At 58.8% G+C, this 26,234-nt stretch overlaps 1 protein-coding gene across 1 annotated transcript in view; it reads left to right on the top strand.

Moving 5' to 3' along the window:
- The window catches only part of MEGF8 (multiple EGF like domains 8), a 43,897-nt gene that overhangs the window by 2,825 nt on the left and 14,838 nt on the right, over positions 1 to 26,234 (top strand). The window contains exons 2-29 of the mRNA XM_075537975.1: positions 5,922 to 6,085; positions 6,185 to 6,391; positions 7,037 to 7,217; positions 7,296 to 7,384; positions 7,779 to 8,194; positions 8,865 to 9,010; positions 9,116 to 9,238; positions 10,939 to 11,093; positions 11,270 to 11,389; positions 11,683 to 11,827; positions 11,905 to 12,068; positions 17,180 to 17,380; positions 17,675 to 17,875; positions 18,269 to 18,508; positions 19,244 to 19,362; positions 19,471 to 19,602; positions 19,695 to 19,808; positions 20,144 to 20,392; positions 20,904 to 21,103; positions 21,328 to 21,538; positions 21,643 to 21,892; positions 22,368 to 22,500; positions 23,342 to 23,589; positions 23,698 to 23,808; positions 23,954 to 24,072; positions 24,651 to 24,858; positions 25,257 to 25,437; positions 25,897 to 26,060. Of these exons, the coding sequence (XP_075394090.1) occupies positions 5,922 to 6,085; positions 6,185 to 6,391; positions 7,037 to 7,217; positions 7,296 to 7,384; positions 7,779 to 8,194; positions 8,865 to 9,010; positions 9,116 to 9,238; positions 10,939 to 11,093; positions 11,270 to 11,389; positions 11,683 to 11,827; positions 11,905 to 12,068; positions 17,180 to 17,380; positions 17,675 to 17,875; positions 18,269 to 18,508; positions 19,244 to 19,362; positions 19,471 to 19,602; positions 19,695 to 19,808; positions 20,144 to 20,392; positions 20,904 to 21,103; positions 21,328 to 21,538; positions 21,643 to 21,892; positions 22,368 to 22,500; positions 23,342 to 23,589; positions 23,698 to 23,808; positions 23,954 to 24,072; positions 24,651 to 24,858; positions 25,257 to 25,437; positions 25,897 to 26,060 (4,991 nt within the window). The remainder of the gene's footprint in view (positions 1 to 5,921; positions 6,086 to 6,184; positions 6,392 to 7,036; positions 7,218 to 7,295; positions 7,385 to 7,778; positions 8,195 to 8,864; positions 9,011 to 9,115; positions 9,239 to 10,938; positions 11,094 to 11,269; positions 11,390 to 11,682; positions 11,828 to 11,904; positions 12,069 to 17,179; positions 17,381 to 17,674; positions 17,876 to 18,268; positions 18,509 to 19,243; positions 19,363 to 19,470; positions 19,603 to 19,694; positions 19,809 to 20,143; positions 20,393 to 20,903; positions 21,104 to 21,327; positions 21,539 to 21,642; positions 21,893 to 22,367; positions 22,501 to 23,341; positions 23,590 to 23,697; positions 23,809 to 23,953; positions 24,073 to 24,650; positions 24,859 to 25,256; positions 25,438 to 25,896; positions 26,061 to 26,234) is intronic.

The raw sequence follows: 26,234 nt of genomic DNA, 5'->3' as shown, positions 1-26,234 counted from the left end.
ACTGGGACAGGCTGCACACAAGCAGAGAGCATGTTGGCACGGTGTGCTGAGAGTGACTCACCTCACTGAGAACTGTGTGGAAATGGGCGGTGTGCTCTTTCACCCCCAAAATTGGAATAAATTATTATTAAAACAAAAAACAGTGACCAAGTGGTCAGGACCGTAGTGTGTGAGGAGGTCTGTTGGAGGAGGGTGGGGAGTAGAGGAGGAGGAGGAATCGGTCTGAGCTGAGACCTAAAGAATCAGTGTACCGTATATACTCGAGTAAAAGCCGACCCGAATATCAGCCTATGCGCCTAATTTTACTGCAAAACGTCATAAAAATGCGCTGAAAAACTCAGCATATACATGAGTATATACAGTAAGCCATCCAGGAGGAGCCCTGAGGGCACGTGGATTAAGTTCTGGGCGGCTAATCTCAAGGTCAGCAGTTCAAACCCACTATCCTCTTTGAGAGAGAAAAATGAGGCAGGCTGTCTACTCCTGAAAAGATTTCCAGTGGGGAGGGAGCACTAGAACTGATTGTGATTACACAACTGATTTTAAAGGCGATTTAACCATGGGGGGAGAGGGGGATATTCCAAACTTGATTGTGGTAATGATTGTACAATTCTTTGATATGATCAAATGATTGAACTATTGAGTAGTATGATATGTAGATTAGGGGCCAATAAAAATGTTTTAAAAATTCTAGCTTTGGAAGCCTTGGTGATGTCATGCTTACAAGTTGGGTTGCTAACTGCAAGGTTGGTAGTTCAAAACCACCGGCTGCTCCTTGGAAGAAAGATGAGGCTCTCTACTACCATAGAGAGTTAACAGTTCAGAAACCCACAGGGCAGTTCTACCCTGACCTATAGGGCTAGTGTGAGTCGTCATCGACTCAATGGCAGTGGAGTTTATTATATGTCACTGTGAGGCAGAATGGATTTATTGGTAGTAGGGAGATCAGTATCAAGGAGCCCTGGTGTCACTCTAGACTGGTAGCTGAAAGACTTCTTCATGGTCTTCTGCTCTGTAAAGATGACAGGCAGCCTTGGAAACCCTTAAAACACAAACTCACAGCCATCGAGGCAGTTCCGACCCACACAGACCCTATAGGGCAGAGTAGAATTGCCTGTAAACTTTTGTGGGGACAGACAGCCTCATCTTTCTCCTGTAGGGTGACTGGTGGATCTGAACTACCGACCTTGTAAACTGTGGATAGTTTGCCATGAGTTAGAATCGACTCTCTGGCAGCAGGCTTGAATTATTCTGGTTTATCCAGGAGGAGGAGGGAGAGGAGAAGGAGGAGGAGGAAGAAGAAGGAGGAGGAGGAGGAAGGGGGAAAAAACAGCCTGTGTAAAGGCCCTGGGAGCAGAGAGGCTGGCCAGAAGCCGGGACGGTGGCTGCCTTGTTGATGGCTCCCACCATGTAACATCTCTTAATGCCTCTCTTTCATTCGTCTACCTTTTCATCCACTCTGTTGACTGAAGGGGGTTTTGTGTCCAGGCCTGTGCTGAGCCATATGGGCTGACCCTGTTAGCCTCAGCCCTGCCCTCCTGGCCTCCCAGGAGGTGGGCAAGGCCAGAGGAGGCTTGGACAGAGCAGAAACCGGAAGCTTGTGGCAAAGGGCACTCAGGATTGGAAAAAAGCCCTTGCAAAGGCCTGAAAGGAAGAGCTTACTGGTCTACCCTCCTTCCTCGGGCGTGTGTGGCCTAGGGATGCCACCCAGTGAGCCGGTCACTCTTGGGGCAGGAGGAGCTGGGGTTGGGGGAAGGCAGGGCTTTGTCGTTTGAGCTGTGTTTCACGGGCCTTGGGGAGCCATGAAGAGAAGAGCTAAGGCAGTGGGTGAAGTTCAGCAAGACCTTGGGGCAAGCTGGACACCCCCTGGAGAAGTCGGGGTATCATCAACAATAGAAGGCCATGGGCAAGGGCTGGTACCCCCCATGGTACCTCGAACCTCACTGTCCTTGAGTTGTTTTCTACTCATGATGGCCCTCTCTGACAGGGGAGAACTGCCGCCTGTGAGTTTCCAAGACCTCCACCCTTCACGGGAGTAGAAAGCCCCATCTTTCTCCAGTGGAGCGGCTGACGGTTTCAAACTGCTGACCTTGCAGTTAACAGCCCAATGCGTAAACCACTTTGTCACCAGGATCCCCCCTGCCCCCTCCCCACCATGGCATAAGGCCCGTGAAGTCATCAAGACCAGCTCACATCACACGCCTCACCAAAGAGAAGCAGTTCCACCCATCACGTTGGCACTGCATTCAGTAAATGTGTGAACAGCGTGGCCCGAGAAGGATGAGCCATAGAGCCCCGTGGCCCTGGGCTGGAAGGAGCCCAAGGCAGGGTCACGGGTGGGCAAAGGAGAGAGTACATTCCCTCCGCGGGGCGGTCCCCACGTTCTCATCAGACCCGGCGTGAGGGGAGGGTGGAAATGGTGGGCACTCCGCTCACCCAGGATGTTCAGCCGCGGCAGGGGGCGGGCTCGGCTGGGGGTGGCAGGGGAGCAGCCAGTCAGCAGGGCCCTGAAGTCCTTGGGGACGGTCTCTGCGAAGATGTGAGGTAGCTGGTGTGTCTCGGGTTGTCTCTTAAGCTTGTCTGGTCTGTTGGGCCATGGGCTGCCGGGTGAGGAGGGGGCCAGAAGCAGGGACATGGAAGGGGGTAGGCCATCGCATGGAGCGGTGGGCGTGACCCTTCTGGCAGGGTTGCTGGGAGCCCCAGTAGGATTTTGAGCAGAACCAGGCCACCTCTGCCAGCCCAGGGAGGCTGGAAACTATGGGTGCATGTGGGGCTCACCAGGAGAACATGCATCTGAATTGGGCCAGGGGCTGAGGGGTTAGGGAGGAGGGGGCCACACAGGGGGAATGCTTGTGAAGTTTCATCAGTGAGACTTGGGGGCCAGATGGCTCCTTTGGGGGTGAGAGCATTCCCAGGAGACCTCCAGCCCCACTACTTTGATCTCCTGTCCCACCCAACACCTGTCACCTCTAAGACCCCACATGTGGTTCTATCAATTTAAACCAATATTCCACCTGCCCCCCTTTTGCACTCTGTTCCTATTTTGCTGTCCCCAGTCCTGGGAAACCCCCTCATGACTGAGGCATCAGGGATCTTTAGCACAGGAGCATCCGGACTCGGCTCGCTGGCTGGCATGGGGGCTCGGTGGGGTTGGGTGGCCACAGGAGACCCGGAACTTGAGAAGGAGGTGAAGGCATGGGACCAGCCAGCCTCCAGCAGGCGCTGCATAAAGAGGAGCGGTGGTGATGCTGGGACGCCCTTGACCTCATTGGGTCGAGATGGTTAAGACCCCGGGAGGTCTGGGAGTCTTGCCCGACAAACTGGTTCCCATGGACCTGCCAGGCTGCAGTGGGGCAGTCTGTGGGTGCTGTTCTCAGAGCCTGAGGGAGAGTGGGCAGCTCTGGGGTCTTTCCTCATGTGCACCCCGCATCCCCAAGATGAATGAGGCTCTGGGGCTGCCCAGGCTGCAGTGGGTGGACAGTGGGATGGTCTCAGCCCGGAGGAATAAGGGTTTTGGGGAGATAGGGGAGTCCTGAAGAGGGACACCTCACCCAGGCAGGGGTCACCATGGAGGGCTTCCTGGAGGAGGCAGGGAACTGGTGGGAAGAGAGAGAATGTACCAGGGGGCTTCAAAAAAGTTTATGGGAAACCGGCATTATCCCTCTGGTTTCTGTGAAATCATTTGTTAATATTTGATATGCTTTATTTCACCCTTAAGCTGGACTAATACTCGAGAGACAGTCATTTCTGAGCAATGTTTGAAAGCTGCATCAGTTTTCTTAGGCCTTTGACATGCACATCTGTGTTTCTGTATGTGCCTGTGGTCCTCATCCTTGTCAAGTCTCTTTTCTGGTCCAGCAAAACCCATCCGGTCCACTCTTTTCATGTGTTTTGAAGCCCATTAGGGTAATGAGCTCTGCTGGCGCTGTGGGTTAGGCACTGGGCTGCTGACCTCAAGGTTGTTGGTTCAAACCTACCAGCTGCTCTGAGGGAGAAAGATGAGAACTGCCCACTCCTGTAAAGATGGACAACAAACCTGGTTCCAGAATATGCTCTCACCCCACATCTCACTCTGAGGGGCTCAGGGAAGCCACTGCAGGCAGCTCAGGGGGATCCTTGGGGCTGGTCAGGGAAGGGGGAAATGAAATCACCTGTCTGGGGTCCAGCTCAGAACAAGAGTAGTGACAGGGCAAGGAGGGGTAGTCCTTCTGATGGGTCTGAGCCTCTTGTAGGCATCTCTCAGGTGGTTGATTCAGCTGTCGGTGGGGAGTCCACCTGTCACCTTCAGGTCCACCTGGGCCTGTGGTCTGAGCAAGCTCACTCCCAGGACTGGCGGTGATGTTGGAGTGTCTGGTGTGGCTTCTCCAGGTGGTCTTGACTCTGCACAACATGGCAGCTGTGTTCTGAGAACAAGCTTCCCACTAGACCCCGGGAAAGCCACAGGCTTCTTACCACCCAGCACATCACATCCACTGCGTCTTACTGGCAATGTTAGGCAGGGTTCTCTAGAAAAACAAAACCAGGCCACTTAAGATTTTAGACAGCTAGATGGATAGATAGATTTATACAGCGAGAAGGAATCTAGCAGCTAATTAGTCCACCCAGCAGTAGAGAGGGCTCCGATCAACTCCCTTTCACGGAGCATTTGATATACTAGAAGTTCTTCAACTCATGTGGCTGCTGGGTCCAAGGTCAAGGAAGCGGACAGTAGAGTCCTCCCTTGAGCAAGGCAAGTGGTCTGTCCACAGGCAGCAAGCAACAGTCAGTAGCTCGGGAGCTTAGTGAAGCAAGCCTGGATGGGATATCAGATGCAAGTGACAGGATCTACTAGCATGGTGAAGCAAGTCTCAAAAGGAGCCTCAAGCTCTAGCAACACGATCCACAGGTTGGCCCGTCCCACAGGTAGCGTAGCTCACAGGTTGAGGCAGAGAACAAGCTAAAGCAGCAGCACGCTCCAGCAGAATCTAATCACCAGAGAGCAAGAGAGAGGGGGGCGGGTCTTAAAGAGTCATTTATTTCTTTGCCCTCCAATCAAACAGACCTGATTAATCCCACATGTTCCTATTGGCCAGGTTGGCACAATAAACCTATCTCATTGGCCAAGTGCGTCACTCAGGCCAGTCTAAGTAGAAAGGATGGAGAGTTAGACCTCACCTCTCAAGGAGTGGAAGCGCCAAGGACTCTGAACCCACCACCTCTCTGCTCTGTCCCCACTTGGTAGAGGAGACCCTGGGTCAGTGGAGGCTGGGGGCCAGAACCCATGTGCTCCCCCTCAGGCCGTAAATAGCAAGGAGGAGACAACTGGGACTCTTCACCCTGTGCTGTGTGACCTGTAACGGGAGACTCTCACAAGCCCCTCTCTATCCCCAGAGGACACAGTTCTGCTAGGGCAGCGGTTCTCAACCTGTGGGTCGTGACCCCTGAGTGGGGGGCCATCAAACAACCCTTTCACAGGGGTTGCCTGATTCATAACAGTAGCAAAATGACAGTGATGAAGTAGCAATGAAAATAATGTTATGGTTGGGAGGGCAGGGGTCATCACCACATGAGGAACTGTATGCAAGGGTCACGGTGTGAGGAAGGTGAAGAACCCCTGTAGTAGGGCCTGGCCCTGACCCTCAGACCGGCCATGGCTCCAGACTGAATGGAAAGTTGGGGCACCGGAACCTGGTGGTTGCCCTCTGGGGGACCCACTGGGTGGCGTTTCCTCTAAGCTGGCAGTGTCGTCCGCGCCCCCCCCCCCCATCACTAGGGGGAGCTGCCTCACGACTCCAGTCAGGGCCAGCCCAGAATTCCTCCTCATTGCTCTGCTGGCTATGCAGATGTGTCCTGGTGGGGGTCAGGGTAGGGGGAAGAAAGGGTGAGGCTGCGTGGAGGTCTGGGGTACAGGCCCACCTCTGAGCCCTGGTTCTGGCCCCCAGCCCCGAGCCCCCGGCACCGGATCCTGCTGGACTTCCTCTTCCTGGACACGGAGTGCACCTACGACTACCTGTTCGTGTACGACGGTGACTCGCCCCGCGGGCCCCTGCTTGCCAGTCTGAGCGGGAGCACCCGGCCCCCGCCCATCGAGGCCTCCTCGGGCAAGGTTGGTGGGACTGGGGGCCTGCAGGGGGTGGGCTAGGGCTGGGGCTGGAGGCCTCTGGTATGCTGTGGAGACAACCCCTGGCCACTTTGTGCCCAGCAGATGCTGCTGCACCTGTTCAGTGATGCCAACTACAACCTGCTGGGCTTCAACGCTTCCTTCAGCTTTACCCTGTGCCTGGGGGGCTGCCGGGGCCACGGACAGTGCCGGCCGCCTGGGGTGTGCGTCTGCGAGCCGGGCTGGGGCGGCCCCGACTGCGGCCTGCAGGAGTGTCCAGCCTACTGTGGAAGCCACGGCTCCTGTGCTTCGGTGAGCCGGTCCCTTGTCACCATCTCCGAGATCTGCTCCCCCCTCCCCCCCTAGGCCCCACCCTCTCTGTATCCATACCTTTCCAAAACCCAGGACCCTGCCCCTTCCTGAAACAGTCTCCTGCCCGCCTGGATCGATAGCCCCTCCTCTCACACATGAGCCCTGCCCTCCTTCCCCTTGCCACGCCCTAATCCACACCCTGCCCCAGCCCCTGTGACTTGCCATGACAGTGAACCCCTTGGTTCCAAGTGGCCCACTTGGGGCTGCAGGACAGGGTCACTGGAGTCCTGCCTGCTCAGGGTCTGAGCTCTTGGAGCTGGGACGTGACCCACCTGCCCTCTGTGTCCACCTGCCCCCTCTTCTCTTTGTGGATCTTTCTCTCCCATCTCCCGTTTCCTGTTGGTCTCTGTCTTCTCATCTCCATCTCTCTTCTCCCCCTGGTTGTGTGTGTCCCTCCTCTCTCCCCATTTCGGTCTTTTCCTGTCTCTGTCATCCCCCACATTGCTTCTCTCTGATCTTTCTCTTCATGTTCGTTCTCTCTCTCCGCATCGGTCTCTCGTTCTCTTTTCTGCCCCCGCTCGCCTGAATCTGTCTCTGCCTGTTGAATTTTGTCTGTCTCTGTCTTGTCTCCTCCCCAACCCCCAGCCCCTGGGACCCTGCCGCTGTGAGCCTGGTTTCCTGGGGCGCGCCTGTGACCTACACCTATGGGAGAACCAGGGGGCTGGCTGGTGGCACAACGTCAGTGCTGGGGACCCTGCCTTCTCTGCCCGGATCGGGGCGGCTGGTGCCTTCCTGTCCCCTCCAGGGCTGCTGGCTGTCTTTGGAGGTGAGCCAAGGGGACCCATGTGGGGTCTGGAGGCCTGGCAGCCTGTGGCCCGGGTTTGAGACCGTCTGCCCTGCACAGGCCAGGACCTCAATAATGCCCTGGGTGACCTCGTCCTCTACAACTTCTCTGCCAACACCTGGGAGCGCTGGGACGTCAGCCCTGCCCCGGTATGGAAGCCCCCCACCCACCCCAACCTGCTTCTCCCAGACTCCACGCCCTCCCTCAGATTGTCTTCTCCCCGCCCCCTTCTTTTATCTCCCTTCTTACATAGGTCTCATCTCTGCACCTGCCTCTCCCTTTCTGTCCCCATGCAGACATTTCGCTCCCCTTCCTTGGTCACCTCCCCTGTTTCTTCCTGTTCCTCCCCTGACTCTCCTCCATCACCCCATGTCCTTTCTCTGCATTCCCAGGCCTCTGTTTTTCTCTCTCTGCCCCTCGCTGTCTGCCTGCCTGCCTGCCTCGGTCTCCCCGGGTCTCTGTGCAGGTCCTCCCCATCTCTCGCTGGCTCCGTGGCTTGCTGTTACCCGCTCTCTCCATCTGGCCTCCTTGTCTCCCGCACAGGCTGCTCGACACTCCCACGTGGCCGTGGCCTGGGCTGGCTCCCTGGTGCTGATGGGCGGTGAGCTGGCCGACGGCTCGCTCACCAGTGACGTGTGGGCCTTTAACCCCCTGGGTGGGGGCCACTGGCAACTCTTAGCCCCACCTGCCTCCAGCCCCCCAGGCCCCCCGGGCCTGGCTGGCCATGCGGCTGCCCTGGTGGACAACGCCTGGCTGTACGTGTCTGGTGGCCGTACCCAGCACGACCTCTTCTCCTCTGGCCTCTTCCGGTTCCACCTCGACAGGGCCAGTGGGGGTCACTGGGAGCAGGTGATCCCGATGGGTGGCCGCCCACCTGCCGCCACTGGCCACTCTATGGTGTTCCATGCCCCGTCTCGTGCCCTGCTCGTCCATGGGGGACACCGGCCCTCCACTGCCCGGTGAGTTGACCTGCCCCAGGCTAGGTGTGGCCTTACACCTGGGCCTGGCTGCTCCCTCCTGGTGTTCACCCATTCACTCCCTCCTTCATTCACTCACTCACTGCTTCGTTCCCTCACATCAGCCCCACTTCTTTTTCACAATGTTGTCAGAGCAGGTTGATCCAGCAGTTTCTGCACACGACAGCATTCTGAGACAGCGGTCTCTCTCTGAACTACGTGTGGCTGTTCCCCTGATTTCTCCTTTGATCCCCAGTCTTTTATTAGCCCTCTTGCTCAGTTAGGAGCTTTGGTGATGTAACGATTCTGTGCTGGGCTGCTAACTGCAAGGTCAGCAGTTTGAAGCTACCCGCTGCTCGGCGGGAGCAAGATGAGGCTTTCTACTCCCGTAAAGGCAGTCTGGGGCAGTTCCACCCTGCCCTGTAGGGTCACTCGATGGCAGTGCGAGAGGCAGGGCCAGTTGCCTCCTGTACATCCAGACCCCCACCTGCTGGGTGTCCAGTCCCTGCTAGGTGAGGAGGGTCATCCCAAGATGGGTCAGACCCGGCCCTGTGCCTGGAGACCCTTGAGTTTAGAGGGTACCACGGCCCCAGAGTTCCTGAGTGTCCAGAGGAAGAAGCGAGGCCCTCCCTGGCCTGAGCGTCTGCCCCACCCCCACCCCCACCCCTCGCAGGTTCTCAGTGCGGGTCAACTCCACTGAGCTCTTCCATGTGGACCGGCGCGTGTGGACCACCTTGAAGGGCCGGGATGGGCTTCAGGGCCCTCGGGAGCGAGCTTTCCACACAGCTAGCGTCTTGGGCAACTACATGGTGGTCTACGGTGAGGAGCCCCGCCCCCGACCGCCTGAGCCGAGACTGCGGCCTGCTTGGGTGTCCCCACTCCACCCCAGGCTTGCCCGCCAAGTCCCTTCCTGTCCGTTCCCAGGGGGCAACGTGCACACCCATTACCAGGAGGAGAAGTGCTATGAAGACGGCATCTTCTTCTACCACCTCGGCTGCCATCAGTGGGTGTCTGGGGCCGAGCTTGCCCCCCCAGGTACCCCCGAGGGTGAGTGGCCACCTGCGCTTCCCGGAGCTCCCCGTCAGAATGAGGCAGAGGTCCTGTTGGAGTGGGTCTCCAGGGTCCAACCCGGGCTGTAGGCAGGATTAGGCTGTTGCCATAGAGATGGGAGGCTCTTCTAGCAGCATCAGATCTGGGCTCCAATCCACCAGCCAGGTTCTGCCAGTTTCCAGCTGCCCCAGGGAAGTGCCTGAGGAGAAGTGACCCGTCCCAGGTAATCCCGGAAACACCGTGGCAGAACCAGGACGGCTGGGCCCACGCAACCGGCTCCACAAGACCCAGCACTTGATCTCTCTGCGGAGACTCACGCTCAGCTCCTTTGGGCGCATCATCAGGAGGCAACCGGAGAAGGACGTGCCATTCTCGGTACAGTAGCGGGTCAGCCCCAAAGCAGAAGACCGCCAACGAGATGGTGGATGCAGTGGCTGCCGCCGCCGTGGGCTCACGTGCAGGGACCTCTGTGAGGACGGCGCAGAACCGGGCAGGGTGGGACCTGCGGCCACACAGAGTCAGAACTGATTGAACGGCACCCGACGAGGACGACAGCAGTAACTCTCTCCCAGCCGTGAAAGGAGGACGATGGGGACACCTGCGCCACGGGGCCCTTGTGAGGTCAAGAGGATGAAGCAGGAGGGCAGCTGGAACAGGACAGACAAGAGCAGGTGTCAGCCAGGCAGCCTGCTGGGACATAGGAGCTTCTTCTCCAGCTCTCTCAGCTCTGTGAGGCTCTTAGAAGGCCACACAGGCCCTGGGAGCTCCGGGAGTCTTCCTTCCAGAGCAATAGCTTCCCGTGTTTGGTGAAAGTTTACACGGTGAGCTAGGCTCCCGTTGGACAGTTTCCACGCGGTTGTTCAGTGGCATGGGTCATGCTTTGCACCAGGTGCCAACATTCTCTGCCCGAGTGTCCTGGTGGCTCCGGTTCCAGTGCCCAAATTCCCCTGTTCCTCCCGCATCTCCTCCTCTCGGCTCAGAGCCAGTGTGGACTGTGGGGTCGGCTGCACATGGCTCTGGAGGAGGCATTGATCTTTAAACTGTGGGTCACCAGCTGTTGCTTTAAGTGGTCATCTCAGGGGACAGCTGAGGTTCAAGGTTGAAAGAGGCCGTAGGGCAGTCGGCTTGCAGGGAATCTTCTGGTCCCGACTGGTCCAGTTAGCCGGCCTTGTATTTTAAGAATTTGTGTCTTGTTTGACATTCTTCTTCCATTCTGGTCAAGACCAGCCACTGTCCCCCGAGTCAGGGAGGTTCAGCTGTGAAAGCCGGGCACCATCTAGTTCTTCAGGTCTCCAGACATGGAGCTGTGGGTTGGGTGGGTGCTCAGTCCACTCTGAGATTGTGTCACCTGCTTCTTCCTCCTCCTTCCGTGCTCCTGACAAGCAGAGACCAGTGGTTGGATCGTCCATGCTGAATCCAAGTCTTTCGATCCTCAGGGTTTATGCTCAGCCTGGCTAGTTGGGGAGGGGGCCAGGAGCCCAGAAGAAGGCAGAGAAGTAGCTTCAGTACAGGGCCAGGCGGCTTGGGACATTTTCCTCAGGCAGGTGGGGTTGAAACAGCTCCCGGGAGGCTAGATTGAGGGGCCCGAGAGTCAGGATGTCCCCCTCTCCCACCCCACCTGAGACTCCCCTACAGGTCATGGCCTGGAGCAGATGGGGGCTGGGGTCCGAAGTTCTCAGACTCTGGTCTTCTCCTAGGCCGAGCAGCACCTCCCAGTGGCCGCTACTCACATGTGGCGGCTGTGCTTGGTGGCAGTGTCCTGTTGGTGGCTGGGGGCTACAGTGGCCGGCCCCGTGGGGATCTGATGGCCTATAAGGTGCCCCCCTTCGTGTTCCAGGCTCCTGCCCCAGATGTGAGTACTGCGGTGGGGGGGAAGGATAACTGGGGGAGGAAGCACCATGCAGGTTTGCTGGAACCCTGCGGGAAGAAGAAGGGAGGACAGCCCCGTGGGGTGCTCAGGGAGGGTAAGTGGGGAGCAGGAGGCGGGCCCTGGTCCGAGTAGACCCATCCGGCCCCATCTCTCTGCAGTACCACCTGGACTACTGCTCCATGTACACGGAGCGCAGCGTCTGCTCCCGAGACCCAGAGTGCAGCTGGTGTCAGGGGGCCTGCCAAGCCGCACCCCCGCCAGGGACCCCCTCAGGGGCGGTGAGTGACTTCCCCAGACTCCCCTCTCACCTTGGGGGATTTGTTCTCACATCTAGGAACCTCCTTCCTGACCCCTGACCTTTGATGTCCCCAGAGCCCTTTGAACCTAGGACCCTGTCTCTGAACAGCTCCCCCGTACACCTACGCCCACATTCCCACGCAGTTCCGTCCTGTACGTCTCTGACGTTCCACCCCACCTTCAGTTCTCCATCCTACAATGCCTGGGACCCTCGTGTCCGTGCCCCTTCCCGCTGAACTGAGCTGAGAGTGACTGGCCCCTGCCCACCCTACAGTGTCCAGCCGCCAGCTGCCTGGGCCTGGGTCGTCTCCTGGGGGACTGTCAGGCCTGCCTGGCCTTCAGCAGCTCCACAGCCCCTCCCCGGGGCCCCGGCACCCTGGGGTGGTGCGTGCACAACGAGAGCTGCCTCCCACGGCCTGGTGAGTGTCCCGCAGAGGTGGCTGGTGCAGGGCCAGGGGGTGCCTCCTAGCACCTGACACCCATCTCCCCTTCTCAGAGCAGGCCCGCTGCCGGGGGGAGCAGATCTCAGGCACTGTGGGCTGGTGGGGGCCGGCGCCCGTCTTTGTCACGTCCCTGGAGGCCTGCGTCACCCAGAGCTTCCTGCCTGGCCTGCACCTACTCACGTTCCAGCAGCCGCCCAACGCCTCGCAGCCCGACAAGGTGGGCACTTGGGGCTCCACGTGGATCCCATCAGTCTTCACTTTCCAGGGTTGGACTTGCCAGATTGATTAAGGGATATCGTGTTTTTTTTTCTTTTTCTTTAAGAGATTTCTCTTTAAAAACATCCGGAGCTTTTAAAAAAGATTGATAATGTACTGTGTCTTGGGCCCCGGTGTGTAATAGCCTCTTAGGTTCCCAGTCTCCAGCCTGGACTACCATTGTTCGGTGGCCCTGGTTCCGTCCGCCACACAGTGACCGTCCGCGTCCCCCCTGCTTCTGCTCCCCTGGCCGTTGTCTAGCCTCCCTGCCCCCTCCTTCTCCTCCTCTTCTCAAAGTCATCATTGTCAGGGCTCATTTGTTAACAATACCTAACTTCCTGTGGCTTCGATGAAGTTTCACCCAGCGCTTCCCATAAGCGATTCTTAAAGGCGCACCGTACTGAGCACTGGCGGTCTGTTTGCAGCCGATGAGTTAGAGAGAAGGTGACCTGAAGGGTTAGTTTGGGGTTGAGGTTTACAGAGCGTCTCAGGGCCTTACTCTCAGGGGGCCCTCCAGCCTCAACCAGTCCCGCGAGAAAACAAACATTTAAGTTGGCGGTGAAATATATACGTAATTAAAAGAAAAATCCATGTCCAGGACAGTGCGGCCATCACCACCAGCTGCAGGACATTCCATCGGCCCAGAAGGACCCCCTGTGCCCATGAACCAGTCCCTCTCCATCCCCTCGGTCTCCCAGCCCCTGGCACACAGTAATCTGCTTTCCATCTCTGTGGGGTTGGATGTTTCAGATAACTCTGGATCGTTCATCTAAGGAGAATTATACATGCTCTTTTGAAAAAAAGAAGTTTTTATTGGCATTTTAAAATCACGTATCACACAAGTTAACGTATACACGCGAGTATAAGCCGAGTTTTTCAGCACGCTTTCAATGCAGTTTTTGTGGTACAATTCGGTGCCTCGGCGGATATTCGGGTGGGCTGCTACTCGAGTACATACGGCGATTGTTCAGTCTTGTTCAGAAGAGCTGTACAGTCAGCCCCACAATCAACTTTAGAACATTTTCTTCTTCCTTGTGCTCATGGTTAATAGCTCCCCATCCCCCCAACCGCCCCTGGCAAGAAACCATTCGGCCACCTACTGTCTCTGTGGGGTTACCTGTCCTGCATTTCAAAGACGGAAAACAGACCAACAGAGCAGCAACAAGCAGCCAGCAACGCACACGGTCTCTGTGGCTGGCTTCTCTCACTGTTGCTGGGTACCCTCTGGCCCGTGCCCACTCACAGCCATCCCGTGCCCACAGGATGGGGTGGCACCTGCTCCGCCCTCAGAGTTGTGGCTGAGCCCGTGGTTGCACCTGCCAGGTCAGTCGTCTCCTTAAGAGCCTTTCCTCGTGCCTTGACCTGCTCTCCCCAGCATGCTGACCTTCCCCAGGGACTGGTCCCAAAGTGTGTGAGGCCAAGCCTTGCTGTCCTCCCTTCTAAGGAGCATCCTGGCTGCACGGCCTTGTTCATTCTTAGTGTGGTAGCCCACGGACTCTTCGGTACCCTTCCCCAGAGCCGTAAGGACACGGCATCAATTCTCCTCCAGCCGTTCCTCGTCATCCTGTAGTTCATCTGAAACCTGGGGGTTCCGGGCATTCCCGGGGGTTGAGTTAGCACATCTTGGTCCTCGCAGGGACGTCTTTGCTTTGTACTTTTTGACAGAGGTGGTTTTTAAAAAAAAAATCATTTTATTGGGGGCTCATACAACTCTTACCACAATCCATACAGCCATCCATTATGTCAAGCACATTTGTACATTCGTTACCCTCATCATTCTCAAAACATTTGCTCTCCACTTAAGCCCTTGGCATCAGCTCATTTCCCCCCTCCCTCCCTGTTCCCCCATCCTTCATGAACCCTTGGTAATTTATAATTTGTTATTATTTTGTCATATCTTGCACTGTCTGACATCTCCCTTCACCCACTTTTCTGTTGTCCGTCCCCCAGGGAGGAGGTCACATGTAGATCCTTGTCATTGGTTCCCCCTTTCCATCCCACCCTCCCTCCATGGTGGTTTGTTTTTTGTTTGTTTGTTTGCTTTTCAAGATTATGGAGTTTATTAATGAAATAAACAGGCTACACATGCTCAAGATTCAGTTACCCAGCCAGGACAGCCTCTTCTCAGGCATCCCTTGCAGACAAACCTCTCTCTATCTGGCCTGTGGCCTCTGAGATAAGTCACATGGCCCAATGGCCTCCGTCCTGCTCAGGCAGTGTTACATAGCTCTTTTGTGGCTGCCAATAAGTGCCTGGAGGGCATGCCACTCCACCATAACGCAACTCTGACTTCAGGGGTCAGCAAACCTAGCTCCTCCAATTAAGTGCCTGGAGGCACCCAACTGCAAAATCCAACATCCTGCCTAAAGGCACTTGGCTTTTACTTGCTCTGTGACCTGGGAAGCCCACTGCTCTGTCTCATGCTCTGGCTCATGGGTCTGCCGTCAGAACTGTCTCTTGAATCGAGGTTCAATGCGCAGGGATCTTGGGATCCAAAGGACATAACTCCACTTCTAACTCTTAGCAATCTTGATGTTAATGAGATCCCCTCCCTGCTTGTGATGGTTCATTTTAACCCTGTTAACGATCATTCACTATTTTTTACAGCACATTTTCCCAGTGTATTCTGTCGCTTGAGTTTTTTTTTTTAACAGTTTTGTTGGCCCTTCATCCACATATCATACAATTCAGTAGTTCAACCGCACCAAGATGAGTTGTACAATCACCAACAATCAATTTTAGAACATTTACTTCTTTCTGTGCTCCTTGTTATTCATACACTTTTTCCCCCTTTCTACTTTGGCAAAAATGTACACAACAAATCATTCTCCCATTCAGCACCTTCTACAGGTACAATTCGGTATGCTTGATTACACTCGTCATGTTGTATAGCCATGATTGACATCCCTCTCCCAGGTGCCCCACCACCATTCAAATGAACTCAGTGCCCCCCACACCCCCAACAACGCTTCCTCCTTCGCCCTTGGTAACCATGGGCCCTTTGGTTTCTTTCTTTTTTTAAGGAGTTTTCTTGATACAATATTCCCATGTGTATTTATTTACCTCATCACAATCAATTCACTGCTTCCATGAGCGTTGATTGTGGATCTGGCTAAAACGAAATCATTGGCAGTTTGGATCTTTTCTCCGTTTCTTTTTATGGTGTTTTTTGGGTTGTGACGATTTCTCTTTATCTTGATAGATAATCCATCCTGAGGGTTGATCTTCATTAGTACATGTTTTAGGTTTTCTTCCTGTTCAGCAAGGAGGGTTGTGTCCTGGGCATTGCGTGCTGCTGATCGACATGGAGCCTGGCTTCCCAGATTCTTTGCTTGAATCGGTACGGTGAAAGGGTACGCACCTGAAGGTGCACGCACGCTTCCTGATTTTCAGCCATGCGCGATCTCTCACCTCGTTCTGTTCAGATGATGAAATGTTCTGGAATGTCCCTTCTTTGCAGCTCCCCAGAGTAAAACGCCTTTGCAAAGTCCGCACGACACAGATAATCATCTTTCTGGTGTTCTCTGCTTTCAGTGAAGATCCACCTGACATCAGTAACGATAGCCCTGGTCCTGTGTCCTCCCCTGACCGGGGCTTGAATTTCCGACTGCTCCTTGTAGATGCCCGACTGCAGCCACTTCTTGAAACCCCACTTGGGTATGACATTAACGATGCTCTTGAGTCGGCTGTGACTCTGACCCTGTGCACGACCGAATGAAACACTGCCCGGTCCTCTGCCGTCCTCCCCATTGCTCTGATCTGTGAGCTCACCTATGCAGCCACTGTGCCAGTCCATGTTGTCGAGGGTTCCCTGCCCCCCCACTGTACCAAGCACCATGTCCTTCTCCAGGGACTGGTTGCTCCTAACAACATGTCCAAAGTCTTGCCATCCTTTCCTCTCAGAAGCATTCTAGCTGCGCTTCTTCCAAGATGGATTCGTCATGGTACTGTCAGTGCTCCTGAGTCAGTGTCCACCTCTCACATACATATTCATGATACTGTTTGATAATGTCCATCTCCTATTGGGTCACCTTCCTTTGGAATGGGCACAGATGTGAAGCTCTTGCAATCTCCTGACCAGGTAGCTGGCTTCCAAATTTGCATAGACTAGTGCCATCAAAAGTTGCTGAACAAAACAAAAACTCTCTCTCCTCTGCCTGACACCCCATTCACTCCGTGACCCAGGTCTGCCTGGTCCCTACGCCCCTCAACTGAAGAGCACCTTGGCTCTCCCTGAAGAGCCACCGGTCTGTCATTTCAGTTCTTCTTGTCTTCCTGTTCAGATACAGTTCCACGTGAAGCTTCAGTATTTTTCTTGCCCAAAAGGCACCGTGCGACCTCCACCCCAGGAGCGCTCCCTTGCTTTCACGAACCCGTCCTGGCGGGCTTCCCATCACAGAGCTTCGGAATTACCCGCGTTTCCCGTTTTTTGCCTCCTTGTCTGTATCCTGTCTTCTTTTTTTAAAAAAATTGGGGGCTATATCATGCCACCCCCACCCCCCATGCATCGTCTGTGTTGTCAGACATGCCAGCGGTCTCCTCCTCATCCTGTCGCCTCCCTGGCGTTCCGCTGCACGTGTGTGCTGCAGTTGGTTTCTCCATCCGCTGCTGGGACCTCTTTAGGGGCCACCCTCGCGTTGCACTGCTGAATGACGCTGCGCCTGGCCTGTTCCTGGCGGTCACGCTCTCTCACGCCTGTGTGCGTAGCTGTTAGGGTCCCTCTGTTCTTTTGTCACATGGGCCGCAGAGTATGAATGTGACGATGAATGGCGAACCGGGACTTCGCGGGGCTCAGGTGGGAGCAGGAGAAGGATGCTGAAAGGCCTTGGAGTTGGGATGAGAGGGAGAGGAGCAGGACATGGGGTGGCCGTGACCTCTGGAGCCCCCACTGTAGCAGCTTTGTGGCATCGCAGCCTGACACATTTCTCCCAGGTCTCGGGCTCTCATCTGGTGAAATGGGGAAGGGGAATGGGCTGACGGGTCTCTCCTGGCTCTGCTGTGGTCTGAGGGGCTGTCCAGAGAGGTGTTCACTCCCCCCCGCCCTCCTCTCCCCCACCCGGCCACCTGCTGCAGGTCTCCATCGTCCGCAGCACGACCATCACCCTGACACCCAGCCCAGAGACAGACGTATCCCTGGTCTACCGTGGCTTCATCCACCCACTGCTGCCAGGGGGGCCTGGCGGGGCCGGAGCTGAGGACGTGGCAGTGTGGGCTCGGGCCCAGCGCCTCCACGTCCTGGCTCGGATGGCCCGAGGCCCTGACACAGAGAACATGGTGAGGGGACCTGGGCGTTGAGGGGGTTGTTTATGGTAATTGTGGGGGGATGGGGCAGCTTAGGGGTATCAGGGAGGGTTGGGGGGAAATCAGAGCATCAGAAGATACCCCTTGTGGATGAGGGAGGGCCTTGGAGTCCAAATGTGGGTTTCCTCTTGTGGGCAGACTCGTGAAGGCGATAGGGAAGGCTGGGTGACTGTTGCCCTGAGGGGGCAGTGAGCCGAGCTGGGGAGTTGGGAGGGCTTGGAGGTTCTTGGGGCCTAAGGGACTCAGAGGCCCTTCTCCTGGTCCCAGGAAGAGGTGGGGCGCTGGGTGGCCCAGCAGGAGAAAGAGACCAGGCGCCTGCAGCGCCCAGGCTCGGCCCGCCTCTTCCCGCTGCCTGGACGGGGCCACAAGTACGCCGTGGAGATCCGGGGCCAGCTCAACGGCTCAGTAGGCCCGGGTCACAGTGAGCTCACCCTGCTCTGGGACCGGACTGGCGTGCCAGGAGGCAGCGTAAGTGCCCACCCCTGGTCTCTGACCTCCAGGGTGTAGCTTCATTTCCCTGGCCCCCCTCCCCCTAACTCCCTGGGTCCTGACTCTTGACCTCTGAGCCTTGGGCCTCACTTTCAACCTCCTAGGTCCCAACTTCTGACCCCTGACTTCATAGGCTGACCTCATCTACATCTTCTGACTCCTGTCCTGTCTCCCCACCTCCATCTCTAGAGTCTGTCAGATCCTACTCCCCTTCTGTGTGCCGAGCCCCCAAATCCAGATTGCATGTTCCATGCGGTCTACAAATCCTTAACCTCAGTCTTTAGCCCCAAGCTCCGACCACGCCCCCAGACCTAATCCCTGTGCCCTGATCTAAGGGAGCACTGACCCCTGACCCTCACGTGACCCCCGCAGGAGATCTCCTTCTTCTTCTTGGAGCCCTTCCGCTCAGCGTCATGTGCCTCCTACTCCTCCTGCCTGGGCTGCTTGGCTGACCAGGGCTGTGGCTGGTGCCTGACCACTGCCACCTGCCACCTGCGCCAGGGCGGGGCCCACTGCGGCGGCGGCGATGGGACTGGCAGCTCCCTGCTGGTGCTGGTGCCCACCCTCTGCCCACTCTGCGAGGAGCACCGCGACTGCCATGCCTGCACCCAGGTGCCCACCGAACTAAGGGGGCCCATCTCTGGACGGGCAGACTGGGAAATGAGAGTTCCTCCCCCCACCGAGCAGGGTGGCCAAGCGGATTAGGAAAGACGGGAGCCCCGGCAGTCGGGGCTGCCCCTCAACCTGGTAGGATTGGCTCAAATGGTCCCGGAGCCCTAGAGTAGGTCTGTGGGCCGGGCCAGCTCCTGGGTCCCAGGGAGGAGGTCAGGCGCCCATGTCCCTCTGCCACAGCTGCCTCCCCATGGAGAAGTTCCTTGTAAAGATAAGGGAGCCACCGGGTACCTCCTCAGCCACCCAGCACCCCCTCCATTCAGCCACTCCACTCTCCTACTGAATCCCCCCACTGTACCTCTCATCTCCAGTGAAAGAGCGGGGTGCTCTCCCCGATACCCCCCACCTTCCCCATTGTTCAGCAGAAGCCTCCCAGTGGCATTGCGTGGTGCGGTTTGGACCGTGTCCAGCCCCCCAGGCCAATCACAGCTGGCAAGGGTTGGGCCAGGGCTAAGGAGGGTTTGAGCAGAGCTACCCCTTGACCCTCCCCTATCCCAAGGGTTGAACCAGCTGCTCCCCGACCACACAGAGAGGGTGCTGCTGCCCCAAGACGGGAGTGGGTACTGGGCAGGCACCAACCACGGAGATCTTTGGCAGGTGGGGGTGCCCCAGAAGCAGTTCAGGAGGGGGTGGGCTCACAGGGCGTGGCACTGACTACTGCCCCCCACCCCCCAGGACCCCTTCTGCGAGTGGCATCAGAGTACTAACCGCAAAGGGGACGCAGCGTGCAGCCGGCGGGGCCGGGGCCGGGGTGCGCTGAAGAGCCCAGAGGAGTGCCCCCCACTCTGCAGCCAGTGAGCCTCGCGGGGGTGGGGGTGGGGGGGACTAGGGACAGCTCCCACGGCTGGGGGAGGGGGCGCATGTGGACCCGGCGAGGCAGTGACCCCGACCTCGTCCCCCAGGCGCCTGACCTGTGAGGACTGCCTGGCCAACTCGAGCCAGTGCGCTTGGTGCCAGTCCACGCACACGTGCTTCCTGTTCGCTGCCTACCTGGCCCGCTACCCGCACGGCGGCTGCCGCGGCTGGGATGACAGGTGCGGCCTGTGGGCGGGGCGCGGGGGTGGCGGTGCAGGTCCGGGGTGGCAGAGGGACCCGGGCACTGAGCAGCCCACCCTGCCCCGTGCAGTGTCCACTCGGAGCCGCGGTGCCGCAGCTGCGACCGCTTCCTGACCTGTCACGAGTGTCTGCAGAGCCACGAGTGCGGCTGGTGTGGCAACGAGGACAACCCCACGCTGGGCCGGTGGGCGTGGCCGCCGGGCGGGGGCGGGGCGGGGGCGGGGCCAGGGGGTCTGCTCAGCCTAACGGTCTCGGTCTCTTTGTCTGCCCCTCTGTCCCCCGTTTTCCTTGCTGCCCCCCTCTCTCCCCAACTCCAAATCTGACTTGGGCCTCTCATCCCCTGCCGTGGGGTTCCCCTCTCTCCCTGCCCCTCTGTGACTTCCATCCCTCGTCCTGCCTCCTCCCGGCCTCCCCTCTTCCTCGCTGGCTCCATCTCTGGGGGACTCTTGCTTCTTACCTCTTTCCCTTCCCTCCCCACCTCCTCCCCTCATCTCCAACCTCCCCCCCCCCTGTCTTCAGGTGCCTTCAGGGGGACTTCTCAGGGCCCCTGGGTGGGGGCAACTGCTCCCAGTGGGTCGGGGAGGGCCTGGGGCTGCCTGTGGCCCTCCCAGCCCGCTGGGCGTACGCCCGCTGCCCAGACGTGGACGAGTGCCGGCTGGGCCTGGCACGGTGCCACCCGCGGGCGACCTGCCTGAACACGCCGCTCAGCTACGAGTGCCACTGCCAGCGCGGCTACGAGGGGGACGGCAGCACGCACTGCAACCGCACGTGAGTGGGCGGGGCTGCCCCCACCCCCCCAGCCAGACCTCCCTGATGGGTCCCTGGAGCTGGAGGGAGAGGTGATGGGGTGCTAGCCGCCTTCCTGTGGGCCCAGCAGCCTCTTGGCTTCAGTTTGCAGACTGGGTCATCATTGGGGTGATGGCGTGGGATGGGGGGGTGTCCATGGAGACCCCTCCCCCATATAACACTACTTATCTTCAGACCAGTCCTCCAGAGGCTGAGCTGGAGTCATCAGTGTTGCCATGGAAACGAGGGGGCACAAGTTGAAAGGGTTTCCACAGAGCAAGATCACCTGTGGTGATGTGTGGTTGCCATAGAGATGGCGGGTATCATGGGGGGACGGGTTCCCTTGGTGATAGGGCCACCCACACAGCCTTGGACCAAGGAGACCAGCAGGTGGTGGATTTGGTGGGGAGGTGCGGGGAGAGGGTGGTTTGGGGTTTCAAACTTCTCTGGTTCTTCCCCTAACCTGACCTTGACACCCCCCACCCCTCCCCAGGTGCCTGGAGGACTGTGGACACGGGCTGTGCAGTGGGCCTCCAGACTTCACCTGTGTGTGTGACCTGGGCTGGACCTCGGACCTGCCGCCGCCCACTCCTGCCCCGGGCCCCCCTCCCCCCCGCTGTTCCAGGGACTGTGGCTGCAACTTCCACAGCCACTGCCGAAAGCGGGGGCCTGGCTTCTGTGATGAGTGCCAGGGTGAGGACCCTTCCCCAGCCCCTTGCCCCCCAGCAAGGTGTTCACCCCTGCCACCTCAACCATTCCCTCCTGCTGTCTGGGGCGGGCCTTTTCATTTCCCCTGCCCTCCTTCTGGGCTTGGCTTCCCTGCATTGAAGCAGCCGAGCGGGGGCGTTGGGTAGGCTGGGCCGGGCCAGCTGGCCCCTTGCCCCTGACGTGGTGCCCCATCTGCTGGGCCCTCACAGACTGGACGTGGGGGGAGCACTGTGAGAGGTGCCGGCCCGGCAGCTTCGGCAACGCCACGGGCTCTGGGGGCTGCCGGCCCTGCCAGTGCAACGGGCATGGGGATCCGCGCCGCGGCCACTGTGACAACCTCAGTGGGCTCTGCTTCTGCCAGGACCACACTGAGGGCGCCCACTGCCAGATCTGCTCCCCCGGCTACTATGGGGACCCCCGGTGAGCCAGGCGACATGCTGGGGCAGGGCTGGCTGGGTGGGGCTGAGGTCGGGGAGCAGTGGGACAGGGATATTTGATGTTGCCTCTCTTCCATACCCCCCCAGAGCTGGTGGCTCCTGCTTCCGGGAGTGTGGGGGTCGCGCCCTCCTCACCAACGTCTCCTCCGTGGCACTGGGCTCACGCCGGGTCGGGGGGCCGCTGCCCCCAGGTGGTGGGGCGACGAGAGCAGGGCCGGGCTTGTCCTACTGCGTGTGGGTGGTATCAGCCACTGAGGAGCTCCAGCCCTGCGCCCCTGGGACCCTCTGCCCCCCACTCACCCTCACCTTCTCCCCTGACAGCAGCACTCCATGCACGGTAAGCCCCGAGGGGGCCAGGGGCCAGAACCACATGTCCCCCAATCCAATCCGCATCCTCAGACAGTCTGATCCCAGCCCCAACATTTTATCCCCTAGCCCTTTGTTTCTTAGTGGGGCCCCAAACTCTCAGATCACCTCCTGTGTTCTGGATTCCAGTCCCCCATTCTCCAGGTCCTCAGCTCCCCTTCACCTTGTGAACCAATGCTGACTGATTAGTGCTGCCTGCCCGGATCTGTGCATTTAGAACAAGGCTAAAGGCAAGAGTCTTGATTGATTAGCTATGTCTGCTCTGGGCACAGGATGGGGGCTGGTGGTCTGCGTGCCACCACTTGGCAGCTCTGCCCCAGATCCCCAGGCAACTCTTTTTCCAGACCCAGATTGCCCCCTCCTCCCAAACTCCTCCCCCTCCCCTGTCAAGCCTTCTTCTTTCTCACACTCCTGGTACTCTATTCTTGGACTCTGTGCCCCTCCAGCTGAGCTACGTCCTCGCCTTTGACGGATTCCCTCGCTTCCTGGACACCGGTGTCGTCCAGTCAGACCGTAGCCTCATTGCCGCCTTCTGTGGCCAGCGGCGGGACAGGCCCCTCACTGTGCAGGCCCTATCTGGTATGGGGGAACCGGGGGTGGGGACCTCTTCATCCAGGGCTCTGCTGTCCCTGTCCCTGGGCCTCAAGATCTGAAGTAGCTCCAAGACCCAGGCTCCAGCCCAGCTCTGCCATTGACTTCCTTGGTGGCACTGTCCTTGGCCACCTCCGGGCCTCCGTTTCTGCAGCCGGGAGTCAAGTAGGAGTGTGCGGCTGGGTTGCCTCTCGCAAGAAGGGCACAAAACACGTGTCATCTCCTTAGTTCTGTTTCCCTTGTGGGGCAGTATGGGCGCTGTGGTGGCATCATGATTTATGTGTTGGGCCTCAAGGCCAGCAGTTCAAACCCACCACCCGCTGCATGGGAGAAAGACGAGGCTGTCTGCTCCCGTAAGGTTGACAGTTGGAAGCCCACAGGGGCAGTTCCACTCTGGCCTAGAGGGTCGCTACGAGGCGGCCTCTATTCACTGGTGGTGAGAAATCTCTATGGGAGAGTGTCCTGTGCTCGCTCGCCGGAGGGGAGGCTCAGTTTACCCCAGAGAGCTGCAGGGAGCTCAGGAAAGGTACTGAGCCTGCCATGGCAGGCCGGGTTTCTGTTTCAGCGGACTGCGGTGAGGAGGCAGGTTGGGAAGGCCTGCAAGGAGGGGGGGGACAGGGACCTGGCTTGGGTGGCGGCAGAGGCATGAACGATTGAGATCAAGACTGTGATGGGCTGCCCGAGGAACAGGCCGAGGGAGAACCCATCAGCTGCCCAGGGTTATCTGTGACCACAGGCTCCTGCTTCACTGCCCGTTCTGCTGACTCTCCTGGAAACCCGGACGGAGCAGTGCCTGACACCCCACCTCTCCCCCACCCCGCCCCGACAGGGCTGCTGGTGCTGCACTGGGAGGCCAACGGCTCAGCCTCCTGGGGCTTCAACGCCTCTGTGGGCTCTGCCCGCTGCGGCTCTGGGGGCCCCGGGAGCTGCCCCGTGCCCCAGGAGTGTGTACCCCAGGACGGGGCGGCCGGTGCTGGCCTCTGCCGATGCCCCCAGGGCTGGGCTGGCCCACACTGCCGCATGCCTCTGTGTCCCGAGAACTGTAATGCCCACAATGGGGCAGGGACTTGCAACCAGGTACGTGGGGCGGGGCCACCGGATGGGGCAGGCGGGGCCACAGAATGGGTTGAGGGTGGGTAGGTAGGTGGGGGGGTCCCCTGAACCTCCCTCTGTCTCCCTCCCCAGAGTCTGGGTGTATGCATCTGTGCTGAGGGCTTTGGGGGCCCCGACTGTGCCACGAAGCTGGATGGCGGCCAGTTGGTCTGGGAGACCCTCATGGACAGTCGCCTCTCAGCCGTGAGTAGTGGACACCCCCTCTCCAGGACAGGATGCACCCCACAGGCTGCCTCCTGGGCCATTCATCTGCCACCTCCACACCTACCCACTCCCAGTACCCGAGCTTGACCCTGGCCTGGTGCTTACCCTTCCCCACCCTCCCCAGGACACTGCCAGCCGCTTCCTGCACCGCTTGGGGCACACCATGGTGGAAGGACCTGATGCCACCCTGTGGATGTTTGGGGGGCTGGGCCTGCCCCAGGGGCTGCTGGGAAACCTATACAGGTGAGGAGTGCCCCCAGAGGCTGGGATTCATGAATGAGAGTTGGTCACCTCAGGGCATGCTGAGGCATTCTGTTACACCAGGATCCCCCCAGGGTCCCCTAGAGCATGCTGAGATACTTACCTGGAGGGGCTAGGGAGCTCCATTCGGTGGTGCTGTGGGGCATGGTGGGTTACAAGTTGGGGTGCCAGCCTCAGGGTCAGCAGTTCGAAACCACTAGGCGCTCCACAGGAGACGTGTGTGTGTGTGTGTGCTTTGTGTTCTCATAAAGATGAATGGCCTAGGAAAGGCATGGGGCAGTGCTTGTCTATGCTGTGCAGTGGCTGTGGGTGTAGTGGACTCAGGGGCAGTGAGCTTAGAGAGCACTGGGAAGGCCCCATCGGGGGAGGAAAGTTACCCCAGAGGATGCTGGGAACACCCTTGTTTGTGTGTGGTGTCACCCCAGAGAATTCTGGGACCCCTGAGAGGGAGGGTCACCCTAGGGGATGCCAGCATACCGTGTGGGGGCGATATTCCAAGCAAAGCAGGGATGCCTGGACAATGGGGCTATTGTTGAGGCTGGGCGGTGTCTTGGCCCCAGGTACTCGGTCAGTGAGCGGCGGTGGACACAGATGCTGGCGGGCGCCGAAGACGGTGGTCCAGGCCCCTCCCCACGCTCCTTCCATGCGGCTGCCTATGTTCATGCCAGCCGAGGTGCCATGTACCTGCTGGGGGGCCTCACAGCTGGGGGCGTCACCCGTGACTTCTGGGTCCTCAACCTCACCACCCTGCAGTGGCGGCAGGAGAAGGTGAGCAACCCCCACCCCCCACCCCACCCCGACACCAAGCCGGGCTCTGACACGTTAGCTCCTGCCAGCTTGGCCTGCTCCCCACAAAGACAAGACTCCCCCTCAGGGTTCCTGTACAAGTCCCAGAACAGACTTCCTGGGGTCCATCCTGGGTCACTGGCCGCGTGGTGTGCTGCTCCGCTTGACTGGGTCGGGACCTGGTCTGGAGTGGAGAACAGCAGACCCCACTGAGAGAGGCAGGGGCCTCGCAGTGGACCCTAGGCTGTGATGGCCTGAGAGCAGATGGAGCCAGGTGTTGGCTACACACCTGCCAGGATCGTGCCTGGCCAGGCCTGAGGGGCTTGTCTCTGGTCTGCTCACAAGTGACCTGCCCTGGTGACCTCTGGCCTTTCCCTCAGGCCCCCCAGACCGTGGAGCTGCCCGCAGTGGCCGGCCACACCCTCACTGCCCGCCGTGGCCTCTCTCTGCTCCTGGTGGGCGGTTACTCCCCCGAAAATGGCTTCAACCAGCAGTTACTGGAGTACCAGCTGGCAACCGGCACTTGGGTGTCTGGAGCCCAGAGTGGGACACCCCCCACAGGTGCGCCAGGCCAGGGAGGGCCTCGTGTCTTGGCTCTCCTGACCCTCCAGGGATTCACACTGCCTTTCTAGCCAGTCCCATGTTCTGTGGTCACTGCACCTTTCTGCTTCCCTCGTGGTCTCTCTGTCTACCTCCTGTCCCGACTGTGTCCACCTCCTTCCCAGTAGCCGAGCAGGCGCTGACTCCTTCACCCGGGCACCACCGGCCGCCTCCTTCCCGCCACTCCTGACTCTGTCATCCCCATCTCCTCTAAAAGTCTGTGGTCACTTCCCAACAAATGAGGACTAGCTTCTTTCCCCAGAACCTCTAATGATTGTCTTTTAACCCAGGGGAGAGGGACTTAGGGCTCACAGGCCACTGGCCTGGCTGGGTAGTGGCGGGGACACTGCGGGAAGGTCAGGTGCGTGGGGACCTTCCTGGTTGCCTGCCCTTACTCACCCCTGGGTCCCTCTGTCCCAGGTCTCTATGGCCATTCCGCCGTCTACCACGAGGCCACGGACTCTCTGTACGTGTTCGGAGGCTTCCGCTTCCACGTGGAGCTGGCCGCCCCGTCCCCGGAGCTGTATTCCCTGCACTGCCCGGACCGCACCTGGAGCCTGCTGGCCCCGTCTCAGGGGGCCAAGGTCAGGCACAGATGAATGTTGGGCGCTGGGGGCCTTTCCCAGCACCCTGGGAATGGGCGCAATCCTCCTCCAGTTCTCTGAGCTGAACCTCGATGCCTTGAGCCTCCCCCGCCCCTGCTCCTGCTCCACCCTACTTGGTGCCCTGGCTGTCTCAGCCCACCCCCACCCCACCCC

The sequence above is a fragment of the Tenrec ecaudatus genome, chromosome 18 (assembly GCF_050624435.1).
Source record: "Tenrec ecaudatus isolate mTenEca1 chromosome 18, mTenEca1.hap1, whole genome shotgun sequence".
NCBI lineage: Eukaryota > Metazoa > Chordata > Mammalia > Afrosoricida > Tenrecidae > Tenrec > Tenrec ecaudatus.
Note: the sequence above shows the minus strand (reverse complement) of the source record. Positions and strands in the feature narration are given on the sequence as shown.